This window comes from Saimiri boliviensis, chromosome 2 (genome assembly GCF_048565385.1).
Source record: "Saimiri boliviensis isolate mSaiBol1 chromosome 2, mSaiBol1.pri, whole genome shotgun sequence".
Lineage (NCBI taxonomy): Eukaryota > Metazoa > Chordata > Mammalia > Primates > Cebidae > Saimiri > Saimiri boliviensis.
Window position 1 is genome coordinate 133,324,015 of NC_133450.1, and position 24,298 is coordinate 133,348,312.

Here is a 24,298-nt window from a genome sequence, read left to right on the forward strand (position 1 = left end):
GATATATAAACAAAAAGTATTATAGCAGCTTTCCTTGTGATATTAATAAACAGAACAAATTCAAAGTCCATCGACAGGAAAATGAATCAGCTCATTGTCATTTATTGCTTAAGAGACTGACTCAGGTATAACATTTCTCTCTCTCTCTCTCTCTCTCTCTCTCTCTCTCTCTCTCTCTTTCTCTTCATATATGTCAAAACGTTGAGATTTTATATCAAAGGCATTCCGTTAAGTGAATAAATGACAACATGTGCCTGTAATTTTACATATGAAATAGCACAAACAAACGTCAAAAATAACAAAAGTAACCCCTTACGAGAAAAGGGGTCTATAATGCTTGAGTCCATTTATAAGAAGCTCAAAACTTTAAAAAAGAACCTTCAGCGGCAGAGATCAAACCATTGTGTAAATGTGGGGGCGGGCTGACTGGAAGCACAGAGAAGGTCACTTGTGTTGTTTATTTTTAAAAAATTGCCGGGCTCAGTGGCTCAAGCCTGTAATCCCAGCACTTTGGGAGGCCAAGGAGGGTGGATCACGAGGTCAAGAGATCGAGACCATCCTGGTCAACATGGTGAAACCCCGTCTCTACTAAAAATACAAAATATTAGCTGGGCATGGTGGCGCGTGCCTGTAATCCCAGCTACTCGGGAGGCTGAGGCATGAGCATTGCCTGAACCCAGGAGGCGGAGGTTGTGGTGAGCCGAGATCGTACCATTGCACTCCAGCCTGGGTAACAAGAGCGAAACTCCATCGCAAAAAAAAAAAAAAAAAAAAAAAAAAATAATAATAATAATAAAATAAAATTAGTGTACTAAAGTATTTTACAATTTAGTAAATAATGCAATTATCAATAAAATCGTATTCAAAATGTGAAAAATATAATAGGAATTAGTAAAATATATTCAACAATAGCTGCTAGAATTAAATTCCAGAAATCAGAAGGGTGATGTCTGATAATAAGTTAATAAGCATATTTCATAGAGAAAGCAGAATGTTCAAAAATATGTGGAACATGCATTTAGTTATCATCAAACGTCTTTAAATAAGTGATACAATATTTTAACTGTCTTATTAATTACAAATATCATGTGTAAAAATCATAACCTGTAACAACCTGTAGGGAAATAAGAATCTTTGAGAGCACATGTACTAAGTTAAATATATTCTCAATGTTTTTCCAGCTGTTACTGCTAACATTTCTAACTGTATCCTGGATCTCTAACAGAAGCCATATGGGCCCTTGGGCAAATTAATTTTCAGAAACGACTTAGAAAAATAATCTCTAGTATGGAGATATTAATAATCATCTCTTAAAGAAATCAAAACTGTAATATATATAAACTCCTCAAAAGAAAACTTAGTACATAAGAAAGGAGCTATTCATAGTGGGTTGTGATATTCATTGCAAAAATTATTACCCTGATTTTTCAGGGAAAATTAAAGCAAAGCCTGATGAATTGAAGTGTGATGTATCTTGTTTGGTACAACAGCAGGGTGAGGATAATGAAGAGCCCTGTGATTCCGAGGGGAGCCCCTAATTTAAGAGGGAGGCTCCAGGTCCTGTGGACTCACCCGGGGCGCCTACTTCTGCCCTTCATGGAGCCACGCTCAGAAGCCTTCAGGAGGCAGGAGTGTGGATGTGATGGGTTTCTCAGGACGATCCAATCAGACCTGGACAAGGGAAAAAACATTATGACCCAGGATGCATTAAATCATTGTCTTGAAAATAGATAAATTGTTATATATTTATGAGGTACAAAGAAATGTTGTGATTTATTAGTACAATATGGAATAGTAAAATAAATCGAATTAGCATATTCATCACCTAAAATATTTTTACTTTTTGTGTCAAGGCCATTAGAAATTTACCTTAGCTATTTTGAATTGATCAATATACAATATTTAAGTAAATAGATATTAATATAAACAATGTAAAATTATTGAAATCAATTATTAATTGATTTCATAGAACTCCAATAGTTTATATTTAGTTCATCAATAAGTTTGATCATTTAGAATATATTTTAAAATGTATTGTATTATAATTTTAAATATAAATGACTACACGTTTACGAACAGGTTTGTCGTATTTAGACTTATGTCTATAGTTGTAAATTTATGTTCTCACAGCCATAGTTGCTGATAGTAATAGATGATAAAACTCTGGAAGAACAACTGCAAATAATTAGAATTAATTATTCCTTGAATATGTACATAGTATACATATGCATATTTTAAATATATATATATGTATATATATTTTGAGACGGAGTTTCGCTCTTTTTGCCCAGGCTGGTGTGCAATGGTGTGATCTCGGCTCACTGCAACCTCCGCCTCCCGAGTTCAATCGATTCTCCTACCTCATTCTCCCAGGTAGTGGGAGGACACGCTTGCCACCACACCCGGCTAATTTTGCATTTTTAGTAGAAACGGGGTTTCTCCATGTTGGTCAGGCTGGTCTCAAACTCCCAGCCTCATGAGATCCACCCTCCTCGGCCTCCCAAAGTGCTGGGATTACAGGCGTGAGCCACTGTGCCCAACGTTAAGTATATATATGTATTTAAAATACTGCACAAAATGTTTAAAATTATTAAAACTTAAATACCAATGATAATAAATACATACTAAATAACAGTATAAAAATATGACAACCTGCAAGTCTCCAGAGTTCTGACTTCTCCAGCTGTGGAGAAAGGACCCTCCCCCTGCACCTGCTCCTGGGGCCCGCCCCGTCCGCGGTAGGTCCCGAGCGCCCCCTGGCGGCCCCGCGCGCCCCTGCAGGAGGTTTGTGTCCGGGCCCACACGGGCCTCTCCTCACTGTGTCTCTCGCACAGTAATACACGGCCGTGTCCTCGGTTCTCAGGCTGTTCATCTGCAGATACAGCGAGTTCTTGGCGTTGTCTCTGGAGATGGTGAATCGGCCCTTCACGGAGTCTGCGTACCACCATTAGGATTAATTTCTCCAACCTACTCCAGCCCCTTCCCCGGAGCCTGGCGGACCCACTACATGTAGTAGCTACTGAAGGTGAATCCAGAGGCAGCACAGGAGAGTCTCAGGGACCTCCCAGGCTTTGCCAAGCCTCCCCCAGACTCCACCAGCTGCACCTCACACTGGACACCTGCGAACACAGAGACATCCTGGTCATTAACTGGCACACACATCCACTGTTGCCCTCATTCATGTCCACACACACTCAGTATCTCTAGTTCTCCGTGAATCACCTTTTAAAACAGCAACAAGGAAAACCCAGCTCAGCCCAGACTCCATAGTGAGTCCTCTGTGTTCAGTGCTGATCAGCAGGTGGAGACAGCTGGTAATCCCAGGGCTGGGGCTGCTCTCCCAGAGCTGCAGGGTCAAGGCCGGGCTGCTTTTCATCAGCAGAAAGGCGGGCCTGATTTGCATGTCTTCTGCTACATAGCGCGCTGTGGGGTGGGACGCCTGAGGAGAGGGCTCTGCGCAGAGTAGACGGGGATGTCCTGGGGGCTAGTGGTAGTAATCCTATCATTCGGGAAAACGCAATTTCATGATGTAATTGTGGCTTGATAATCATTTAGCAGTCGTCATCTTCTCATTTTTGCATTTTTGCACACTGTATTTCCCCTTAGATATTTCTGAAGTCCATCGGTCTATCTGATTGAGTGATGTCTCTTTCCTCGACACTGTGACGGTATAATGTCATCGCTGACAGGTGCAGTCCTGGATGTGCACGCGGTTTCCATGAAAATGCTGTCATTTGGCGGAGTTGCCTTTGAGAGCCTAGTTACCTGGGTTTCCTGCTTGACCGTTGGTGTCTCTTAGCATACCACCCAGACGTTACGCTCTGCTCATTTCTGGCAGAGTGACGCTGTTTTGTAACATAAATTGATCAACAATCTGATGCAATTAAATCCGGGTTTCTTCTCAGGGGCAGTTTTTGAGGTTTGTCCTGACCCCGAAATGTTATTGTTTTTTTCTTTTCTTTCTCAAGAAATGGAGTCTTGCTATGTTTCCAGGCTGGGCTCAAAATCCAGGGCTTCAGTGATCCTCTTACCTCAAACTCCCAAGTAAATGGAACTACAATACAGGCAGTGCCACAGTGCCCAGCTGCTGGTTCTTACATTATGGATTTTTTCATTCTCTCTGTTAAAATGAGTGGACTACTGTTTTGTGTATTGCTCTCATGGAGCAGCCAGCTTTCTGTTAATTACTTACCATGAAACAGCTAACATTTCATATGAACTTTAGGATTGAAATTATTCTCAATTGACTGCAAATCAAGTCACACCCTTTAGAGAGCTTCTTATCACTGTTTTTATGCTCTGCCTCTATCATAATAAAAATATACCAGGCTCTACCTTGGTGCAGAAGAAAGGGTTCAAGTATCTCAGAGGGACACTCTTGTTTTAAGAAGAGGAAGCTGTATGTGAGGGTGGCCTCTTAGAGTCTCACTGTGCCTCTCCCAGAAAGTGTTCCAGATCCTCTACCCTACAGGTGATTTTACATATATAAATAAATATATATATATATAAATATATATATATATAATTAGGTGTGATATTAATTCTGTCAAATACTATATAAATATGATTTCTATTTCTATACTATATATAGTTAAATATATTTATCGTATATGGTAGAACTGTCTGTCTGTCTATCTATCTACCTACCTACCTGCCTCAAACTTGTCCTAGACCTCTCATAAAATAAATATTGAGATGTTTTATAGATTAACTGGATAACTACCACATGGGCACCATTTATTTTTCTTATATTTCACTCATAATTTATAAATTGACCAATTCCCACCTAGAAATTATGATATGGTTTGTCTCTGTGTGTTCACCCAAAGCTCATCTGGAATTGTAAACCCCAAGGGTCAGGAGAGGGGTTTGGTGGAGGTGATTAGATTGTGGGAGTGGTTTCCTCCATGCTGTTCTCCTGGCAGAGTTCTCAGGAGATCTGGTTGTCTGTTCAGTTTGTGGCCTTTTCTCCTCTCTCTCATTCTCTCTCTCCTCTCTCTCTCTCTCTCTGTCTCTCTCTCTCTCTCTCTCTCTCTCTCTCTCTCTCTCTCTCCTGCCGCCTTGTGAAGAAGGTACTTGCTTCCCTTTCACCTTCCACCATGATTGTAAGTTTCCTGAGGCTACGCAGCCACACAGAACTGTGAGTCAATTAAACTTTTTGCTTTAAAAATTACCCAGTCTCAGGCAATATATCTATAGCAACATGAAAATGAACGAATACAGGTGCTTTCCCATAAAAAGTAATTGTTAGTTAAATAAATATTTTTACCATGACCTAAAACACAGTCTTCATGCTGACTAAATATGCGTGTTGATTTCGACATAAGAACCATCAAGTTGTAGATGATGTCATACTCCGAAAAATAACCCACGTTCAAGGAGTTAACTGCAAAGTTATATTTATCTCGGTTTTTCTTTGGAACAAGAAAGTTGTGAGTTACACATGATATGGTGGGTGGTCTCCTTAGGGTTGGATGCTGTTAAGGAAAGGAAGACAACCCAATATTGTAGTCAGAGGTTCTCCAGCTGGTTCCTCACTGCACCTGCTCCTAATTGGGGCTATGTCTTGGCTGAGTTCTGAGCATCTCCTTCTGGTCCTCTGCTGCCCATGAAGACCAGCTAAAAGAGATCTGGGGATCTGCTTCTGAGATACCCAGTCCTATGTCTGGGTCCTAGCCAGGAGTTCCACCAGGCCTGCGAGCTGCCCCTTGAACTTCTCTTGTGTGACCTCACCTGTGCATTGAGCATCCTCATAGCAAAATGACAGGGTCAGCCTCACAGGCATTACTGCAGGGAATTTTCAGCAAATCTAATTGTAGTTCGACTATATAATTCAGGAATCATGTTTAGTGACTGAAATATTCACACACACAAAGAAACTGTATGGACATTCATTTACATTGCCCCCAAACTGCACACACGTTGTATTATTCCTTATCCATTAATATAATTCCAAGGGTTGAACCATAAACTAAAAGATAACATTTCTAGAACCAAACTTACAAATGAATAAGGTGAGTATGGTCAGAAAAATCAAGGCTGAGTTATTACCTGCAGTGTAATGGTGGCAAGTTACATACAGAAGCTGTGCTGATACAGGCTTCCGAGTGCTCTAGTTGATAACCTCCCGATGACAGCTGAGCAGCAATCTCTGGCAAAGGGAAAACTAGAGGTTCCCCCACGTGGGACAGCGCTCTGCCTTCATAGACATTCACTGGGTTTCTCTGCAGCCTCTGAGGTGTGCAGGCTCCTACCCCAGATTCTGCAGTCAGACAAGTCTCTGTGCCTTTCCAGGGGACACAAGGGATAGTGTGGATAAGCACCAGACATGCTCTACTCAAGGTCTCTGCACATGGAGAAAAAACAGTGAAAGTGGAAAATTCATGTTCTCAATTCATTGAACAATACCTATGAAATATGCAACAATGTGCCACGAACTAATGCAGAATTATAAATGAATGCAAGTGAAATAAGTATGAAAATTACAATTGTTTAAGGGTGCACATTTGTTTATATATTTTCCAATACAATAAGATAAAAGCAGTTCCTCTCTATAGAAATCCAAAAACAGTGTGCTGACCCTGAGAATGCATCTTCCTGCCTCCTCCTACAGGCAGCCAAATGCACGTGGATCCGGGTCCCAGCAGCTGCTTTCTGACACCTGCGGCATGGCGTGTGCTGAGGCCCATGTCCTGTGGTCCACTCTAAGGAAGGGACTGACTCCGCAGTGACTCGTAAGCAGAGCCATTTCGGAGAGTCACCGGGATCCCTGCAAGGTAGCACTGACTGCACGAGACTTCAATATGTTTTGCACCTTCCTTGCACAGCACAGAAGTATAGAAACCTTCCACCCACTCCTCCCTCCCTCTCTCCTTCCCTCAGGGTCAGGCTTCCCCCATCTGCCATCAGCTTCACAGCCTCATTCCACCCCCTGTGCATTTTCTCTCAAAGGGTGAATGTAATTCTTACAGTAATTCAGGGAAACGTCATCCCATCTTGGAGTGTTCTGCTTTGAAAACCAATAATAACAGAAATGTTACCAGAAAGGGGCCCCAGTTTGCAGCAAATCCACAGAGTGAAATGAAAGCAAGTTTATTACAAAAGCAAAAGTATAAAAAAGTGGCTACTCCATAGGCAGAGCAGAGGTTCGATCTGCCCTTTATGCATTTTTATGGTTATTTCTTGATTGCATGTTAAAGAAGGGATGGATTATTCATGAATTCCCCAGGCAACTCCTGAAGCTGAGGGTTCCTCCCTTTCCTTTTAGACAATACAGGGAAACTTCCTGATGTTACCATGGCATTTGTAAGCTGTCATGGAGCCAGAGGGGAGTGTCTTTCAGCATGCTAATGCATTATAATTAGCATATAATTAGCAGTGATGGCAAACAGAGGTGACTTTCATTGCTGTCTTGGTTTTGGTGGGCTTTGGCCAGCTTCTTTCCTGTGACCTTCATCAGCAAGGTCTTTATAACTTGTGTCTAGTGCAGACCTCCTATCTCATCCTGTGACGAAGAACACCTTAACTTACTGGGAGTGTAGCCCAGCAGGTCTCAGTCTTATTTTGTCTAGCCCCTTTGCAAAATAAGGTTGTTCTGATTCCAAAGTTTTTGGCAAAGAAAATGTAGGACACATATTTATGAGCATGATTATATTGCCAAATATAAAACAAAATATAATAATGGAAACAAATAATTTTACATGTCACCTTGACTAGACCACCGTCTCTCAGTCACACACTAAACAGGGTGCGGCTTTAATGGCATCATACAGGTGTCAGGGGAGCCTGCCATTATTTTTTCCTGAGTCAGAGTGTTCTAGATAATCAAGGTGGGGCTGAATCAATCAGAACCTAACAGAAGACAATGGAATGCCATGGTGGATGGCAGATGCAGGTCTTCCCGGGAATCCCAGCCTGTCTTTGACAATTGCCAGTGGTATTGATCTTAGGCATGCCTAGCCACACCCCACAATTACTGTTACCCAGAGCTCACAGCACAATGGAGTGTCCAATTATAGCTTTCCTCAGAGTAGGATGTGAGAGTCCAAACTCTGTGACCGTGTGAGAAGCACAAGGTCAGTTCTGCATCAACATCCCACTGGAGGAAACTAGTACTCTTCCCTTCATGACTGATGTCCACCTCATTTTCCAAATGCCTCCATGCTCAGAAGACAGCAGGAATGTCCAGGCAATGGGGAGTGAGAAAGTCCCTCAGCCTACCCAGGTCCTGCAGACCTGAGCCCTGGGGTTTTGACTAAAGACAACTAATTCTCTGTTTTTAGAGAAGAGAAGAAGAAAGGAAACTGTGAGAATCAGGTCTGCAGAGAAGGAAATGGATTAGCAGAAAGAGGGTCAACTGAATCAGTGTAAGTCAGATGTGCACAGTTTTACAAGACGAGGGGAAACAGCTGTGATGCCATCAGGTATAAAGGACCCTGATCCTGGGAGAGCCTGCCTCTTGGCTCCTGTTGAAACTAAAAGCCTGTTATAATAGAGATTCCCATGGAGGTCTCTGTCCCGAGTCTAACTGGAAAACACTCCCCATGTTTCCATAGGATTCCTCAGGACGTATGGAACGATTATCTGTCCCCAAAGTGACACTGCGGCTCTTGTCGAGGCAAAGTTGTGTCCTGTTAAAGAAACAAAGAAAGAAAAAAGGACAAAAAGTTTTGCATTAAGAGACATCAACTGTTAGTACAGAATTATGAATCTGGGAGGTTCCCTGGGGAGATGTGACAAGAGGCAGCCCCAGACCACGGCGGGAAGCCAGCCCTCAGCTGCACCTGCACCTGCCCCGAGACAGCCCCGTGCCCAGCGTCCGCGCGCCCCCTGCTGGTCTCGGGGACCCCTGCAGGAGGTTTGTGTCCGGGCCCACACGGGCCTCCCCTCACTGTGTCTCTCGCACAGTAATACACGACCGTGTCCTCGGCTCTCAGGCTGCTCATCTGCAGATACAGCGAGTTCTTGGCGTTGTCTCTGGAGATGGTGAATCGGCCCTTCACGGAGTCTGCGTAGTATATGGTACTACCACTGCTACTAATGTATGAGACCCACTCCAGCCCCTTCCCTGGAGCCTGGCGGACCCAATCCATCCTATAGCTGCTGAAGGTGAATCCAGAGGCCGCACAGGAGAGTCTCAGAGACCCCCCAGGCTTTGCCAAGCCTCCCCCAGACTCCACCAGCTGCACCTCACACTGGACACCTGTAAAAAAAGAGACAGCGCCCTGATCAGAAACGGCCACACACATCCACTGTTCCCCTCGATCATGTCCCCTCACACTCAGTATCTGTAATTCTCCGTGAATTACCTTTCAAAACAGTAACAAGGAAAACCCAGCTCAGCACAGACTCCATGATTGGTGGTCTGTGTTCAGTGCTGATCACCAAGTGGAAACTCCTGGGAATCCCAGGGCCGGGGCTCCTCTCCCAGAGCTGCAGGGTCAGGGCTAGGCTGGTTTTTATCTGCAGAAGTAGGACCTTATTTGCATGTCTCCTGCTATATAAGAAGCTCTGGGGTGAGATGCCTGAGGAGAGGACGGAGCCCAGATAAGGTGACTGTTCCTTGCAGGTGTTTGGTGACAATGATGGTATTTGGAAATTATACTGTCTTCTTATAAAATTATTCTGTGATAAACACTTTGAACTGAGTGCCTTTAGTTTTGCATATTCATGTATATTACGTTTTCTGGGAGTCAGTGTTTCTCCATGTACAGATGTGGAAGCACACCACACATCGGAAAGGGGCTCTGTGTGTGGAAGAGCTCATGCCTGGATAAGTAAGCCCTGGTACCTGGGCCTGTGCTCCCCAGCACGGGCCCCAGTGACTCCCTGAGCCAACTCCCGAACAGAGCGTGGTTTGAGGAACCCACTTTCTGTAGTGAAAACATGTGTGCGGCATTCTAGAATTCACTAAAACTATGATGGGAACCATGGTTCAGGCAGATACATTCTTGAGAATTTCTGAATTCAACATACCCTTTTCCTATCCTTCTATCATTCCTTCCTTGTCCAAGTTTTAATTTGTTTGCTTGTAATAAATTGTGTAAGTTTTAGTTTACAGATGGTAAACTTCCACATATTTAAAGTGAACAGTTGTAAACATGATTTAACCGTCATTGTTGTCAAGGTGGACAAGAGAATTCTCAGCATTTCCTTTTGTTCTTCTGTGTTCTTTCTCCTTTTTCCTCTTGTTTCTTCTACCATTCCCCTGGTGACTACTGATTTTTACCTTGCTGCATATTCATTTCAATTTGTCAGAATTTAAAACAATCAAATAACATAATATACATTGTTAATTGTTTGGCTTATTTTACTTGTCATAAATAATTAGACATTTTACCTTGTAGTTGGGTATATTGGACATTTATCTATTATAAATGTTGGGTAGCATTCTAGCAAAAATTTGCCATAAATTGTTTTTCTAGTAAGCACATTAACAATTTGACTTTTTACAAATTATTTTGGGTCTTACTAAAAATCTGCTATTAAACTTGGAAATATACATTGGAAAGGAATATTTTTCTAATTTTTTTTACAACTGCATCAACAATAGCAGATAAACATAGAAGATAGAATTTTGCAAATTTTCTTCATATTTCCAATAATAAAAGTTTGAAAACAAACAATAAATCTGACGTTTAGGGGAAGCAAGTGCTTGTAGAGCGTAACAAAGCCAGGGTTTGAAACTTCATTAGGCAGGTCTGGAATGTGAAACATGGGCTATTCCAAGAAAAAATACAACTATAAATTGGATTGCTTGGAAACGAGTATGGTAAATGTATTGCAGTGTGGCATTTTAAGGAACCGTGTACTGAAAAACTTTCCTATCCTCTTGAATCCCTTTTCTCAAGAAACAGGACAGTCACAAAAATCTTCCTTTCCTGACCGTCTGTCTGGAAGAGAACAAGAACTCCCACTTCTAAAGTGTATTCAGACCCAACTCCCTATTGTCACTACAGAACTAGGCATGTACTCTGCAGGGGCAAACCACTGAAACCTAGGGGCTTAGGGGCGCTGGTTCAACCCCTCAGGTATTGTCATGGGAACCGAGGTCCCCACCAAAGATCTGTTGAGAAGCAGCTCCCCTCTCTTTCTTTTCTTTTTTCAGTTTTATTTCCTTTAATTAACATATTGGCTAATATCCAGAACACACGTTCAAGGAGTTGAATGGAAAGGGTGGCCTCAGTACTTTCAGGCATCCCTGAAGTTTTGCTAATATTATAAGCATAAAGCCCTCGTTATATCAACACTTTTCTTAATTAGTGTAATTATGAAATGAATATTCGGATTACTAAGGCTATTTAAGGCTTTCTATTCTCTGGGGAAAACCAGCATTTTGAAGTTGCAAGGCAATGATTTAAGATCTTTCCCCACCATGATAGTATTCTAATAAACTTGGGTTGGCAGCAAAGAATACAGACTTTGAATCTTCTCATAAATCCAATTCTCACATCCCAAACCTACTGTATCCATTCTGTTCTCTTGGATTCACAACTTCTCATCCAATAAGTGAGGCATAATAAGAACTACATGTATATTTGTTGACTATTTAATGAAATTACAAAACATCTACTCATGTGCTGTCTAATATACCAAAGGCAACAAATTTCCCACATTTACTCACACTATTTACCAATGTTTAGAAGCTTCCATCCAGTCTCCTTGCCCTAATCTGTCTACAGGGACTGAAATCAATTTATGTTTCACTTTCCTGACTGTCTTAGTGGGCATTCATCAACATATTGATCATCCTATATATTCTGCAGATCATTATTAAAATTAATCATACAATTGCTTAAAAACGACTTATGTCTTAGTAAACATTCATCATCATATTGGTCATCCCATATTCTACAGATAATTTTTAAAATTAATTATACAGTTGCTTAAAAGGGACTGAGGTAAGTGTACTTCTTCCTACCTAGATTATTCAGCTAATTGAGCCCAGCTACTCTGTCTAAATTGACTCTTTTAATTACTTGATCCAGAGTCTTTCTTATAGAAGATACTCATTTATGTCACATTTTCTGAAGAGATACATTTTTTCCATTAGTTTTGACCATCAATAGAATGCAAAGTCGTGTAACTATGTGACACCAGGACATCTACACAGTCTCTTTAAGACACAGCTTTGTTTCCAGACATAAAGACAAAACATGTTTTGGCTTTTTCTTTTTTTTAGGTAGCATTTTTTTAGGAGAAAAGTTTTCTTAAATTTCTCCATAACTTACAAATCTTAAAATTGCTGCACTGCGACAATTATTGGTAAAAATTGGTTAGGTCATGAACTTGGATAACAAAAGGTATGATTTATCAGTTTATTACACAAAGCCTTTTCAGCATCATGTGACATATTGTCATGTGACTAATTGTACATTATCAAAGTGGAATATTCTGTTTTTCTTCTAGCACATCTTGATCTAGAATACTGTCATTAATAGATTCTCACCAACTATGTGATTTTGCTTTTTGGGCAATAACTTTTTCAAAATAACTTGCTTTCTTAACCTGTTACTTGTCTGATTGTTTTAAAAAGCCTTATTCTGAGCCAGGCAGAGTGGCTTATACCTGTAATCCCATCACTTTGGGAAGCTGAGGTGGGAGGATCACAAGGTCGGAAGATTGATACCATCCTAGCTAACACAGTGAAACTCCATTGCTACTAAAAATAGAAAAAAAATTTAGCTGGGTGTGGTGGTATATGCCTATAGTCCCAGCTACTTGGGAGGCTGAGGCAGGAGAATCGCTTGAACCAGGAAGGCAGAGGTTGCAGTGAGCTGAGATTTCACCACTGTACTCTAGCCTGGGTGACAGAGCAAGAGTCCATGTCAACAACAACAACAACAACAACAAAAAAAAAAAAAAAAAAAAAAAAAAGAAAAAAATAAAAGAAAAAAAATCCTTACTCTGTTTCGAGATTCCAGTGTTTGCTTAAAATATTTAGCACCTTTACTCTTCAAATGCTGTGCTCTTTAGTAAGCTGGCTTTACAACTTTGCTGGAGTCATTGCTTCATATCTTAGTGGTTTGTCACGGTTAACACACCGTAGAATAGGACAACATAGATCAGCAACCCATGTGCAACTCACTGATAAGTGATTTTCCTGGTAAAGAAAGCTTGTTTCGTGTCCTGCTATACTAGTGCAGTAAAATAACTAGAAATTTGTAATTATTATTTACTAACATTATCAAAATTATTTTTCTTTTTTTCTTTTTTCTTTTTTAAAGACGGGGTTTCACCATGTTGGTCAGGTTGGTCTTGAACTCCCGACCTCAGGTTATCTGCCCACCTTGGCCTCCAGAGTGCTTGGATTACAGGCATGAGCCACCACGCCTGGCCCAAAATTATTTTTCTTCTGAAATCTAGAATTTTTTCTGCCTCACACATCATCTTTTAAAAAAGCATATTGAGAGAGCTCCACCAAGATGGCGGAGTAGAAACAGCTCTAAGCACAATTCCCAGTGAGAGTGACGCAGAGGGCAAGTGACCGCCACATTTCCAACCTGGGTACTAGGTGCGTCTCAGTGGGACTGGCTGGACAGTCAGTGCAGCCCAGGGAGGGCGAGCCAATGCAGGGCGGGGCGCTGCCTCGCCTGGGAAGTGCATCAGACTGGGGGATCCCCTTCTACCGAGGGGAGGCCATTGGGGGCTTCTTTGGCTACTCTGGCACTCGGGTTCAGACACTGCGCTTCTCCCATGGTCTTTTTGGCCCACAGACAAGGAGATTCCCCTGGCCGACCAGTGCTGCAGGCTTCCAGGACAAAAGCCCACACAAAGCTGGGCGACCTTGTTAACTGGCACCTGCAAGGCCTGTGAGACAGAGCTTCACATTCCCCTGAAAAAGAGGAGGCCGAAGGCAGGGAGCAGGTTATCTGGTGAGACAGAGCCTCACATTCCCCTGAAAAAGAGGAGGCTGAAGGCAGGGAGCCAGGTGGTCCGGTGAGACAGAGCCTCACACTCCGCTGACAAGGAAGAGGACGACAGCAGGGAGCCAGGTGCTTTGGCACAGCGGGCCCCACCCCAACCGAGACCAGCAAGCTCAAATGCAGGGGCTCCAGAGTTTCGCAGCCAGTGCAGCAGTTCGATCCAGGACTGTCGCTTCGTTGAGGTAAGGGCAGCCACCGTTCTGAGACAGCCAGTCGTTCCCGTGACAACCCTCCGTTCTGAAGCAGATCTCTCCTTACTTGTATTAACAAAACCGCAAGGACATTGACAGAGCAGCTGGACAAAGCCCGTGGCAGCTCAGCCCCCTCTCTGTCTTATGAAATCAGAGCCTTAGTCTGCAGTGCAGGGCAGCAGATCTGGAGGGCGATGACACCAACGGAGAACACTGGAGCTGCAGGAGGAAACGTCTGGGGAAAACGGGAGGACTGTACCCCAGGGGAAGGGGCAGGAACACACTGACCAGCTTCTCATCTGGGGAAGGGGCAGGAACACGTGCAAGGTCACGCCCAGACTCAGGGTCACAATGTCTTTTTAGGAATACGGATCCAGGAATATTAACTGTTTAGTCTAATGCCTTTTACCATTAAAAAAATCGTCAGCTAAATAAAACACTTGAATGCACCTGAGGGAGCAGAAAGAGATTCTTGGGAAGACAGAACACGGTGAAGAGACAAAGTCAAGCAGAAAAGACAAAGAAGGTATTGGGGGATCTGTAATCCATGGTAGACATAGAAGAACAGACTTCAGTTAGTTTTTAAAACCTTTATATCTGTTGATAGTAATTTATATGATGAAATCGCCAGCCTCGGCAATGGAATCTTATTATACCCTTCAGGGATGAGGGTCCATTGGGCATGTGGTGAAGTTCTAGTCATGGGGGCAGGGGAGATGGTCTGTTGAGGTGCTCCTGGTCCTTCGGATAATTGCAAAAATGTCTCTTCCCCACTTCCAGGGATATTTAATACATGGGTTACTCTTGGGAATATTGTCTCCATGTCACGACATCATGGGAGTCACCTGAGGGGTGAAGCTGAATTTCTGGATGCATCAGTGTGGAAAACTGAGAAAAGAAACTGCCTGGGCACATGAGCTGTCAAACTATTCAGTCCTGGAGCCACTGACATCCAGCCTTCTTGTTTCATTAGGTTGCGATTTTCCTCAATATTTGGTCAGCCTATGCTGTCTCTCTTGCCTCTCTGCTGAAATAGTCACACATAATAATCTAGAGGCATTAAGATAAATAAGTAGGTAATTTTAAAATTAGAACAAGTCCCAAGTACAGTCAGCGTTACCACGTGGTTAATAACGTGATAGGCAGGAGATATGGGTGGATAATAAGAGTGTGCTCATGTCAATTTCCTCTATATTAGCAAAATATTTTCTATATCCCTTACATGATATTCCCATTTTGGCCCTTGACTTAACATTAATTCTTGATGAGTACACCTAAATAATAAGGTGGTAGTTATTAACCAATAATTTATATTACTAGTACAAACGTTTATTTAAAGTGTTTTGCCCTTCTGATGTAAATTCAGCCCCAAAGGCAGAAGTTATTGCACTTAATTAAATAAATACAGATATTCTACACTGGTGCATAATTGTAAAAGATGCTGCAGGCAAAGGAGGATTTTAAATCTTCAAGAAGCTCCATGAAAATGAACAACAAGAAAACACACTTGGAAGTAATTTCTGTATTCTAGAGACCTGACATAGAAATTTGAAACTAAATACAAACAAAGAAAAAAACAAATATCCAGTATGGAAACTAGAATAACACCATGTTGCATCACGACCAGCAGGAAGCACTGGCTGTGATGGGGATGCAGAGACGGCACAGGCGAGGGGAGGGTCTGCGAGGGCTTCCCCAGGCCAGGAGTGCACCGAGAACATGGCTATCGGCATCACTGGTTCTGAAAAACACACTGAAACTCACAATATGCACGTTTTGATGCATAAATAAAAACAGGATGGCACTGGCTTTAATATATATAGAGAGAGCTCAGAAATAAAAGGTTATGTCAACGACAAACTGATTTTCAGTATGTGAGCCAACAATATAAAATGTGGAAATCAAGGTCTCTCCCTAAGAGGGTGTTAAACTGCATCTACACATGCAAAGAATTAAGAATTTTAGTTTAGAATGAACACAAAAATCACATTTAAATAGTTAAACGTATGGCTTGCAATCGTAAAATTTCCCCACCCAGAAAATAATATTAAGAACTATTTTCTGTATTTCAAATTGAAGGCACAGACAACAAACGCAGAAGTGAATGGGTGGAAATGCATCACAACAGAAAGATTCCGCAAACCAGGGAAACAACTCCAACCTTCAGAATGGGAGAATGTAATCCCATGCCATGAATCTGAAAATGTGTCAAAATCCAAAACAACTCATTAGCAAAATCATAACTGCCTAATTGTGAAGTGGTCAGTTTTACACCTTAACAAACTTAAGAACATAGATCTCATGATGAAGACTTTCCCCTCTGGGTAGTGGTAAGTGTTATGGTGCACTTGGTAAGGGCAGACTTCATAATTATTCAATCCAACACTAATATAGGTGGTGTTAACCGGGCAAGGCAGCTCACGCCTGTAATCCCAGCAATTTGGGAGGCTGAGGCGGGTGAATCACTTGAGGTCAGCAATTTGACATCAGCCTGACCAATATGGAGAAACCCTGTCTCTATTAAAAATACAAAAATTAACTGGATGTGGTGGCATCCACCTGTAGTCCCAGCTACTCAGGAAGCTGAGACAGGTGAACTGATTTAACCTGGGAGGTGGAGGATGCAGTGAGCCAAGATCACACCATTGCACTCTAGCCTGGGTGAGAGTGAGACTCTGTCTCTCTCTTTGTCTCATATATATATATATATAGACATATTTTATAGATATTATATATATATATGCATATTATATATGATGTGAATTTATTTAATAGATGTTATTAAAACTGTCATCAGCTAAGTCTAGGTTAGGTAGTTTGTCATTGACAAAATTTGTGGGCCTGATTCCACCAGAGCAGAACTGGAGAAAATGAAATTCCATGGTGATTCAGCAGCTTCATCTCCCTATGGCACTTCCAGCATGTGCTTACTGACAGGTGATCCTATGGACATTGGATGTTCCTAGCCACCTCCACAAACTGTCATCCTCTATGTATCACAGAAATGTGGCCTGTCCATCTGTAGCTTGTCAACCCTGAATAATAAACAGAGAGGGACTCTAAAATATAATAAAATTTATTTAAGGATTGGTATTGAAATTGAAATATGTATGGATGCATTCAGGTTGGTAAAAGAAAGATACATAACTCAGGAAAAATGAGGAGGGTTACATCAGCTGTTTTGAGACAATTATCCTGGGCTAGAAGGATCAATACAGAGGTGACACTGGTGTGAGGTGGAACGGGCAGTTGTTGGAGAAGAAATTCTTTTAAGGTTGTGGCTGTGCAGAGTCTGTTTATGACAGTTTTTGCTATCAGGAATATGTGTGTTAGACCCTGCTTCATGGCCTTCCTTCATTCAATGGGGTTTTAGCACACGTGGCTCCATTTTGATTCTAATACATTTCACAAGCTCTTTCTACCTCTTTCTACCTCTTTCTAACTTTCATAAGCTCTTTTGAAGCAAATGACTCTGACAGTTTGCATAGAACAGGGTTCATTCCACATCCACACCCCATTTTGAGCAAATAATTTCATCCCCTTCACTATTAACGGCCAATTGCTTTCCCAGATGAGTCTACACACAAGACATCGGAGGGTCCTGAGCAAATGGGGGAGAAGGAAGCCCCATCAGCCTCTCCCACGTGGCTGCAGGAGCCACAGCCTGAGCCCCACCTGCGCTCCAAGAAAATGCCTTGAGGCCTGGAATGTAGACCATGGAGACCATCTGTTTCTTTTTCAGGAAGCAGGAAAAGCAAATAAAAAAGGGAGAAAGAGCACTGCAAAGGAAGGACATGGAGTGGGAGCAAGGGAGCCCCGGGTCCCTGCTGATGTGATTGGCTTTAGTGTCAGGAGAAGGGACATACGTGAAAACTGTGAGGTTCTACACGACACCAAACCTGGCCCAGCCTCTCCATTGTCTGAGGCCAAAATTCCTAACGACTGTTCTAGTCCGGGAATCTCCCTGAGGTTTCTGTCCTGGGTCTGATTGGAGAAGACTCGCCAGGCGCTGCTGAGCGTACTCAGGACTCTGATGCTGGTGACCACGGTTGAGGACTTTTCATCTCTGTAAGCGTCATCTGCATTTGCTGCATGTGAAAATAAGTCCACATGTTAAAATGATCTTTTAAAAAATACGTAGAGATGACATTAGGAAACACAGAATTCTAAACTTAGAGAGTTTCACTAGAGAAACTGCGAGAGGAGGATGAAGACCCACATCCTGACAGGAAATCAGCCTCCATCTGCACCTGCCTCTGGGGTTGACTCTGATCAGTGGCTCCTGAGCGCCCCCTGCAGCTGATTCCCCTGAGTGTTCCTGCAGGAGGTTTGTGTCCGGGCCCACACGGGCCTCCCCTTAGTGTGTCTCTCGCACAGTAATACACGGCCGTGTCCTCGGTTTTCAGGCTGCTCATTTGCAGATACAGCATGTTCTTTGAATCATCTCTTGAGATGGTGAATCGGCCTTTCACAGACGCGGCGTATTCTGTCGTGTAACTGTTAGCTTTGTTTCTAATTAAACATACCCACTCCAGCCCCTTCCCTGTAGCCTGGCGAACCCAGTGCATGTAGTAGTTGCTGAAGGTGAATCCAGAGGCCGCACAGGACAGTCTCAGGGACCCCCCAGGCTGAGCCAAGCCTCCCCCAGACTCCACCAGCTGCACCTCACACTGGACACCTGCAAACACAGAGACACCCTTGTCATTAACTGCCACACATACCCACTGTTCCCCTCGCTCATGTCCACACACTCAGTATCTCTAGTTCTCCGTAAATCACCTTTAAAAATAGCAACAAGGAAAACCCAGCTCAGTCCAAACTCCATGGTGAGAGTCTTCTGTGTTCAGTGCTGATCACTGAATAGAAACACCCGGGAATTCTGGGGCTGGGCTCCTCTCCCAGAGCTGCAGGGTCAGGGCTGGGCTGGTTTTTATGATCAGAGGGAGGGCCGTATTTGCATGTCTCCTGCTACAAAGCAGGCTGTGGGTGGCACAGCTGAGGAGAGGGCAGGGCCCAGAGCAGATGAGAGTGTTCTGGAAAAGCCTGGAGGTAATCCTGTCTCTCAGGAAAGTGTAACTTCAGATTATCTGATTGTGCCTTGATAATTATTTAGCAATCATCATCTTATTTTACTTTTATATATTTGGAGAATATCTTTAATGCAAGTGTCAGTGTCAGATTTTCAGAGAAGATAAATTACACGTAGCACAGAGCGGTTGTGCAGTGTGTCCTATATCACACATCTGGACAGTGTCAGCCCCATTACCTGTGCCTGTGCCTCTAAACACTGAAGAGACTGCTCCCCTAGACAGCTCCCGGACGATGTGGGACGTGCCTAGTGAGAGTTCAGGATGTCCCACCTGTCACAACCTTTTGTGATTTTGCTTCCCTAACGTTGGAGGTGGGGCCCTGTGGTTGTATCATGGGAGCAGATTTGTAATAAATGGTTTAGCATCGTCCCCTTGCCATAATAGTAAATGGGGTCTCATGAGATTTGGCTGTTTAACAGTGTGTAGCATCTCCACCCTCACTCTTTCTTTGCTCCTGCTCCCACCATATAAAGTGTCTGCTCCCCCTTTGCCTTTTGCTGTCATTGTAACTTCCCTGAGGTCTCTCCAGAAGCTGAACAGATTCCATCATCATGCTTCCTCTACAGCCGGCAGAATCATGAGTAAATCCAACCTCTTTTCTCTATAAATCACTCAGTTTCAGTTCTTTCTTTCTGGCAATGAGAGGACAAACTAATAAAGTGGACATCTCCCCCATTTCACCAGTGTCCCTTACAGCCTGCAAACTCCCAGCTAAGGAGGGGGATTACTGACACCATCGAGGTGCTGCCTAGGTGGTGATGGTTTGTGATGGGTGCCATTTTACTAGTCGTGAGTTCAGGGAGTATAATGCCCTCCTCCCTATGCCTCACAGATGGAGAAACCACCTTATGATCAGCTCTGTCTAATTCTGTCTGAACCCATTTCTAAGTTTCAGCAATTCCACAGTGGAGAAATCTGACATTGTGGTGTGCCTCCTTATTTCCAGTGGAAAATGTCTAGAGAGGCTAGACTCTGCGGGAACAGCTGGCCAATTTTTATCCTGGTGGTGGCCACCAGATGTGTGGAGAGGACCAGAACCCCCATGGGCTTACCTCAGTCTTCCTCCTCACCATTAGAGCTCTTTATTTTATTTTTGAGATGAAGTCTCACTCTTTCGACCAGGCTGGAGTGCAGTGGTGTGATCTCGGCTCACTGAAACCTCTGCCTCCTGAGTTCAAGCAATTCTTCTGCCTCAGTCTCACAAGTAGCTGGACTACAGGCACTGTGGGACCACACACAGCTATTTTTTTTTTTTTTTTGTATTTTATTAGAGATGGGGTTTCACCATGTTGCTCAGGATGGTCACAAACTCCTGAGCTCAGGCAATCCATCCAACGTGACCTCCCAAAATGCCGAGATTACAGGTGTGAGCCCCCACACCAGCCTAGAGCTCTTCATGGGATCCTAGGTCTTAGGGTCCCAGGAAAATTTAGTCATCATAGCCCTACCTAATTCGTGTGATGGTCAGAAATCCTTCAAATGTGCTCTCGACAAGCCACCAGCCCCATTGTACCATTCTGCTTACACACCCAGGACAGAAAGGTCTGATTAGTCTGAGCTAGTCTGGCATGCTTCTCTAGGAGTTGCTCTTCTTGTGACTGACTCATGGTAGCCCTCACAGTGAGCTCTGCCTCAGTGGCTGCTCAGAGTGCAGTCGGGAGGGACCAACCACCTGCAAACGCAACAGCTTGGGCGTCTGACTTGCACTTTGAAAGATGCACCCTCTGAAGTGGTTCTTCCAGAATGCTTGGCATTTTGGCAGCATCCCCATCCTCACGCCGTGGGCCCCACCCATCACGGACAGCAGCTGTTGGGCCACACATAGAAATCCACAGCCTGCCCGGGATTTCTGTAGGGGTCTTTTCTCTTTAGAGTCCACTGTGTGGGTCTTCATCACATTTTTTTACCTTTTTCCAGGTTCACTGAATGTCATGCCAGACCAATATTGACTCCAATAGGACTGGCATCATGTACAACAGGCCAAAGAAATAAACGCAGACCAGTGAACAGGACATAGAGTTTATTGAGGGCTCTCACACAGTGTGGTTCAGGTACAGCAGGCTGGACAAGAAAACTATGACCATTTGACAAAAGGCATTCAGCTTATCTAGTAATTTTCACATAACACCCTCCACCTAACAACTTCCATTTAACCTGAAACAAAGAACCTCAATCACCCGTAAATCCTCTTTTCCAAGGGATAGGCAGGGGTTTGGATGTTATTTGTAGATAAAAAGTGAGTTCCTGGGTATGGCCCTCCGGGATTCCTTAGCTTGGAACTTGAAACACACATTTCTTTTTTTCTTTCCTGGAGTTTCAGTAATACGTCGAATAGGAGTGGTGAAAGTGTGCCTTCCTGTACATGTTTTTCAGGAATATTTTTCCAACTTTTTCTCATTTCGTATGATGTGAGATTTTGTTGTATGTGGCTTTTTTCCAGTCATTCATGTCTTCACTACTAAGTCACTAGCAGTCTATGGAATAAATCAGTTGCATATGTTTTTATGAAATTTAAGAAGATCCCTGTTTTATTGTTTTATTGATTATTTAAGATCCCTAAGAGTTTTTGTTGGTTGTTGTATGTGGCTTTTATTATTTTGAGGTCTGTTTCTTTGCTGCTAAGCTTATCGAGGAGTTTTTCACGAGGGGTATTGAATTTTACTGAATAATTTTTTGCATCCATTGAGACGGTCTTATTTTTTAAAATTATGTTTATATAGTGAATCATATTTATTGATGTGTTTCTTTTATCCAGTCTTTGCATCCCTGGAGTATAACGCTCTTTATCATGATGTATGATCTTTTTATTGTGCTGTTGGTTTCAGTTAGCTAATCCTTGTTTATGATTTTACATCTAGGTTCATTGAGGACATCTCCCTGTAGCTTTTCGTTGTTGTTGTTGTTGTTGTTGTTGTTGTATCCTTGCCTAAATTGATATCAGGTGATACGAGTTTTTGTAGACCAAGCTGGGGAATAATCTTCTCCTTAATCTATTGAAATATTTCCAGTAACAATGGTACATCTGGTATAATTAGACTGTCAGTTTATCTGGTTCTGGGCTTTGACAGTTGGAAGATTTTCAATTTCTGATTCAATCTTATTACTCTTATTGGCCTATTTAGGATTTTATTCCTTCCTGGTTCAACTTGGGAGGGTTGAATATTTCCAGAAATGTATTGAATTCTTCTAGATTTTCTAGTTTGTGAGCATAGAGATGCTCAGTATGTTTTGATAATCTTTTGTATTTCTGTGACATCAGTTGTAATATCACCTTTATCATTTCTGCTAGTGCTTATTTAAATATTTATCTTTTCCTGGTTGACATTGTTAGGGATCTACCAATTGTGTTCATCTTTGAAAGTAACCACCTGTTTTCTGGTTGATTCTTTACTTTTTTTTTTCTGCTTCAATCTAATTTACTTCTGCTATGATCTTTATTTTCTTCTTCTAGCTCTGGGGTTGGTTTGTTCTAATTGTTATTTTCTTGAAGTAAATCAATAGAGAGCTAGTTTGTCATCTTTATATTTAGGTAGTCATTTAGAACTATAAGCTTTTTTCTTAGCACTGCTTTTGCTGTATCCCAGAGGATTTGGTATGCTGTGTCTTCATTTCTCTTTGTATTTTTAAAAAATAATATCTTAATTTTATTGTTGAGCCAATGATTGGTCAAACTTTTGCTGCTTAATTGCCTCATTCTTTTATAGTTTCAACAACTTTTTTGCAATTGATTTTTAGATTTATTCCATTACTGTGCAATAAAGAACTGACATCTAGAATCTACCAAGAACACAAACAACTCAGAAACAACAACAAATGAATAAATTACACAGTTAAATAGTGGGAAAAGGCACCCACACACATTTGTGAAGAAGACATTCAAATGACCAAGCATATGACAATAAAATGCTGAACAACACTAATCATCAGATAAATGCATATTAAAATAACAGTGAGACACAACTTTACACCAGTCAGAATGACTTTTATTAGAAAGTTAAAAAGTTAGACATGTTGGTGAGAGTTCAGAGAAAACACATTTATAAACCGTTGCTGATAATGTAAATTAGTGTAACGTATGTGGAAGAAATTGTAAAGGCTTCTAAAACCACTACAAATAGATCTATCATTCTATCGGCAATCCCACTACATGATATGTACCCACCAAATAAATCATTCTATCAAAAAACATATGTACTCATATGTTTATTGCAGCAACATTTACAGTCACAAAGATACAGAGTTAATCTAAGTGTCTAGCAATGGATAACTGAATAAAAAGAATGTGGTATTTACACACAATGAAAAATAATTTATTCATAAAAAGGAAATTATGTCTTTGACAGCAATATGGATGGAACTGGAGGTCATTTTCTTAAGTCTAACAACTCATAAGCAGGAAGTCAAATATGGCTTTTTCTCATGTATAAGTTGGAGCCAAGAAATGGGTACACATAGACACAAAGAGTTGAATAATAGACATGGGAGACTCATACAATTTGGAAAATGAGATCACTAATCACTTAATGGTTCCAAGGTACTATATATCTGTTGAGCTTACTTTAAAAATTCAAACTTTATCACTATGCAATATATTTATGTAACATAAATGTACTTGTACCACACATAACTATTTAAAAACTTAAAAAGCAAACACACACACACACACACACACACACACACACACACGCAAATGAGGTATTGCAAAAAGATGGAGACAACTGGAAAAAGCTCGCAATTTCCAAAGAGTTGGAAAATTTCAATTAAAGTATTAAATAAATATTTATAAAAACATACTCTTATTAATAAACTAATAAATAAAATTCATGAGAGAAGGATGTTTATCTAAAACAGTATAATTACACCAAATTTTGTTGATATTTCTCCATTCAGAGAGTTGGAGTTTAACCTCCCTCTGTTAATTATCACATAGGCTTTGTTGCCTGAGAAAAATTCTTGCTTCCCTTCAACTTCAGAAATTTTAGATATAAGACAATAAAATGATAGAAAAAGTAGTGAATTTCACAGAGTCAACATTTTTTACATGATGTGAGAAACACTCTGATGTAGTAATGTAGCAACAAATCTCACAGCT

General features: G+C 41.8%; 1 protein-coding gene and 1 gene segment (V, D, J or C); both read right to left on the bottom strand.

The window, feature by feature from the left end:
• Positions 1-9,419, bottom strand: part of LOC141582273 (immunoglobulin heavy variable 3-23-like) — a 62,820-nt gene extending 53,401 nt beyond the window's left edge. The window contains 1 exon segment of the V gene segment in view: positions 9,309-9,419. Within this exon segment, the coding sequence occupies positions 9,309-9,354 (46 nt within the window).
• Positions 9,420-14,258: 4,839 nt separating this feature from the next.
• LOC141582275 (uncharacterized) lies at positions 14,259-19,008 on the bottom strand. Its single transcript, XM_074390100.1, has 4 exons — positions 18,896-19,008; positions 18,336-18,794; positions 17,983-18,204; positions 14,259-14,335 (listed from the first exon to the last, which is right to left on the bottom strand). Exons 1-4 carry the CDS (start codon positions 18,939-18,941, stop codon positions 14,259-14,261), a joined length of 804 nt encoding a protein of 267 aa, XP_074246201.1. The 5' UTR covers positions 18,942-19,008.
• Between the last annotated feature and the right edge of the window lie 5,290 nt (positions 19,009-24,298).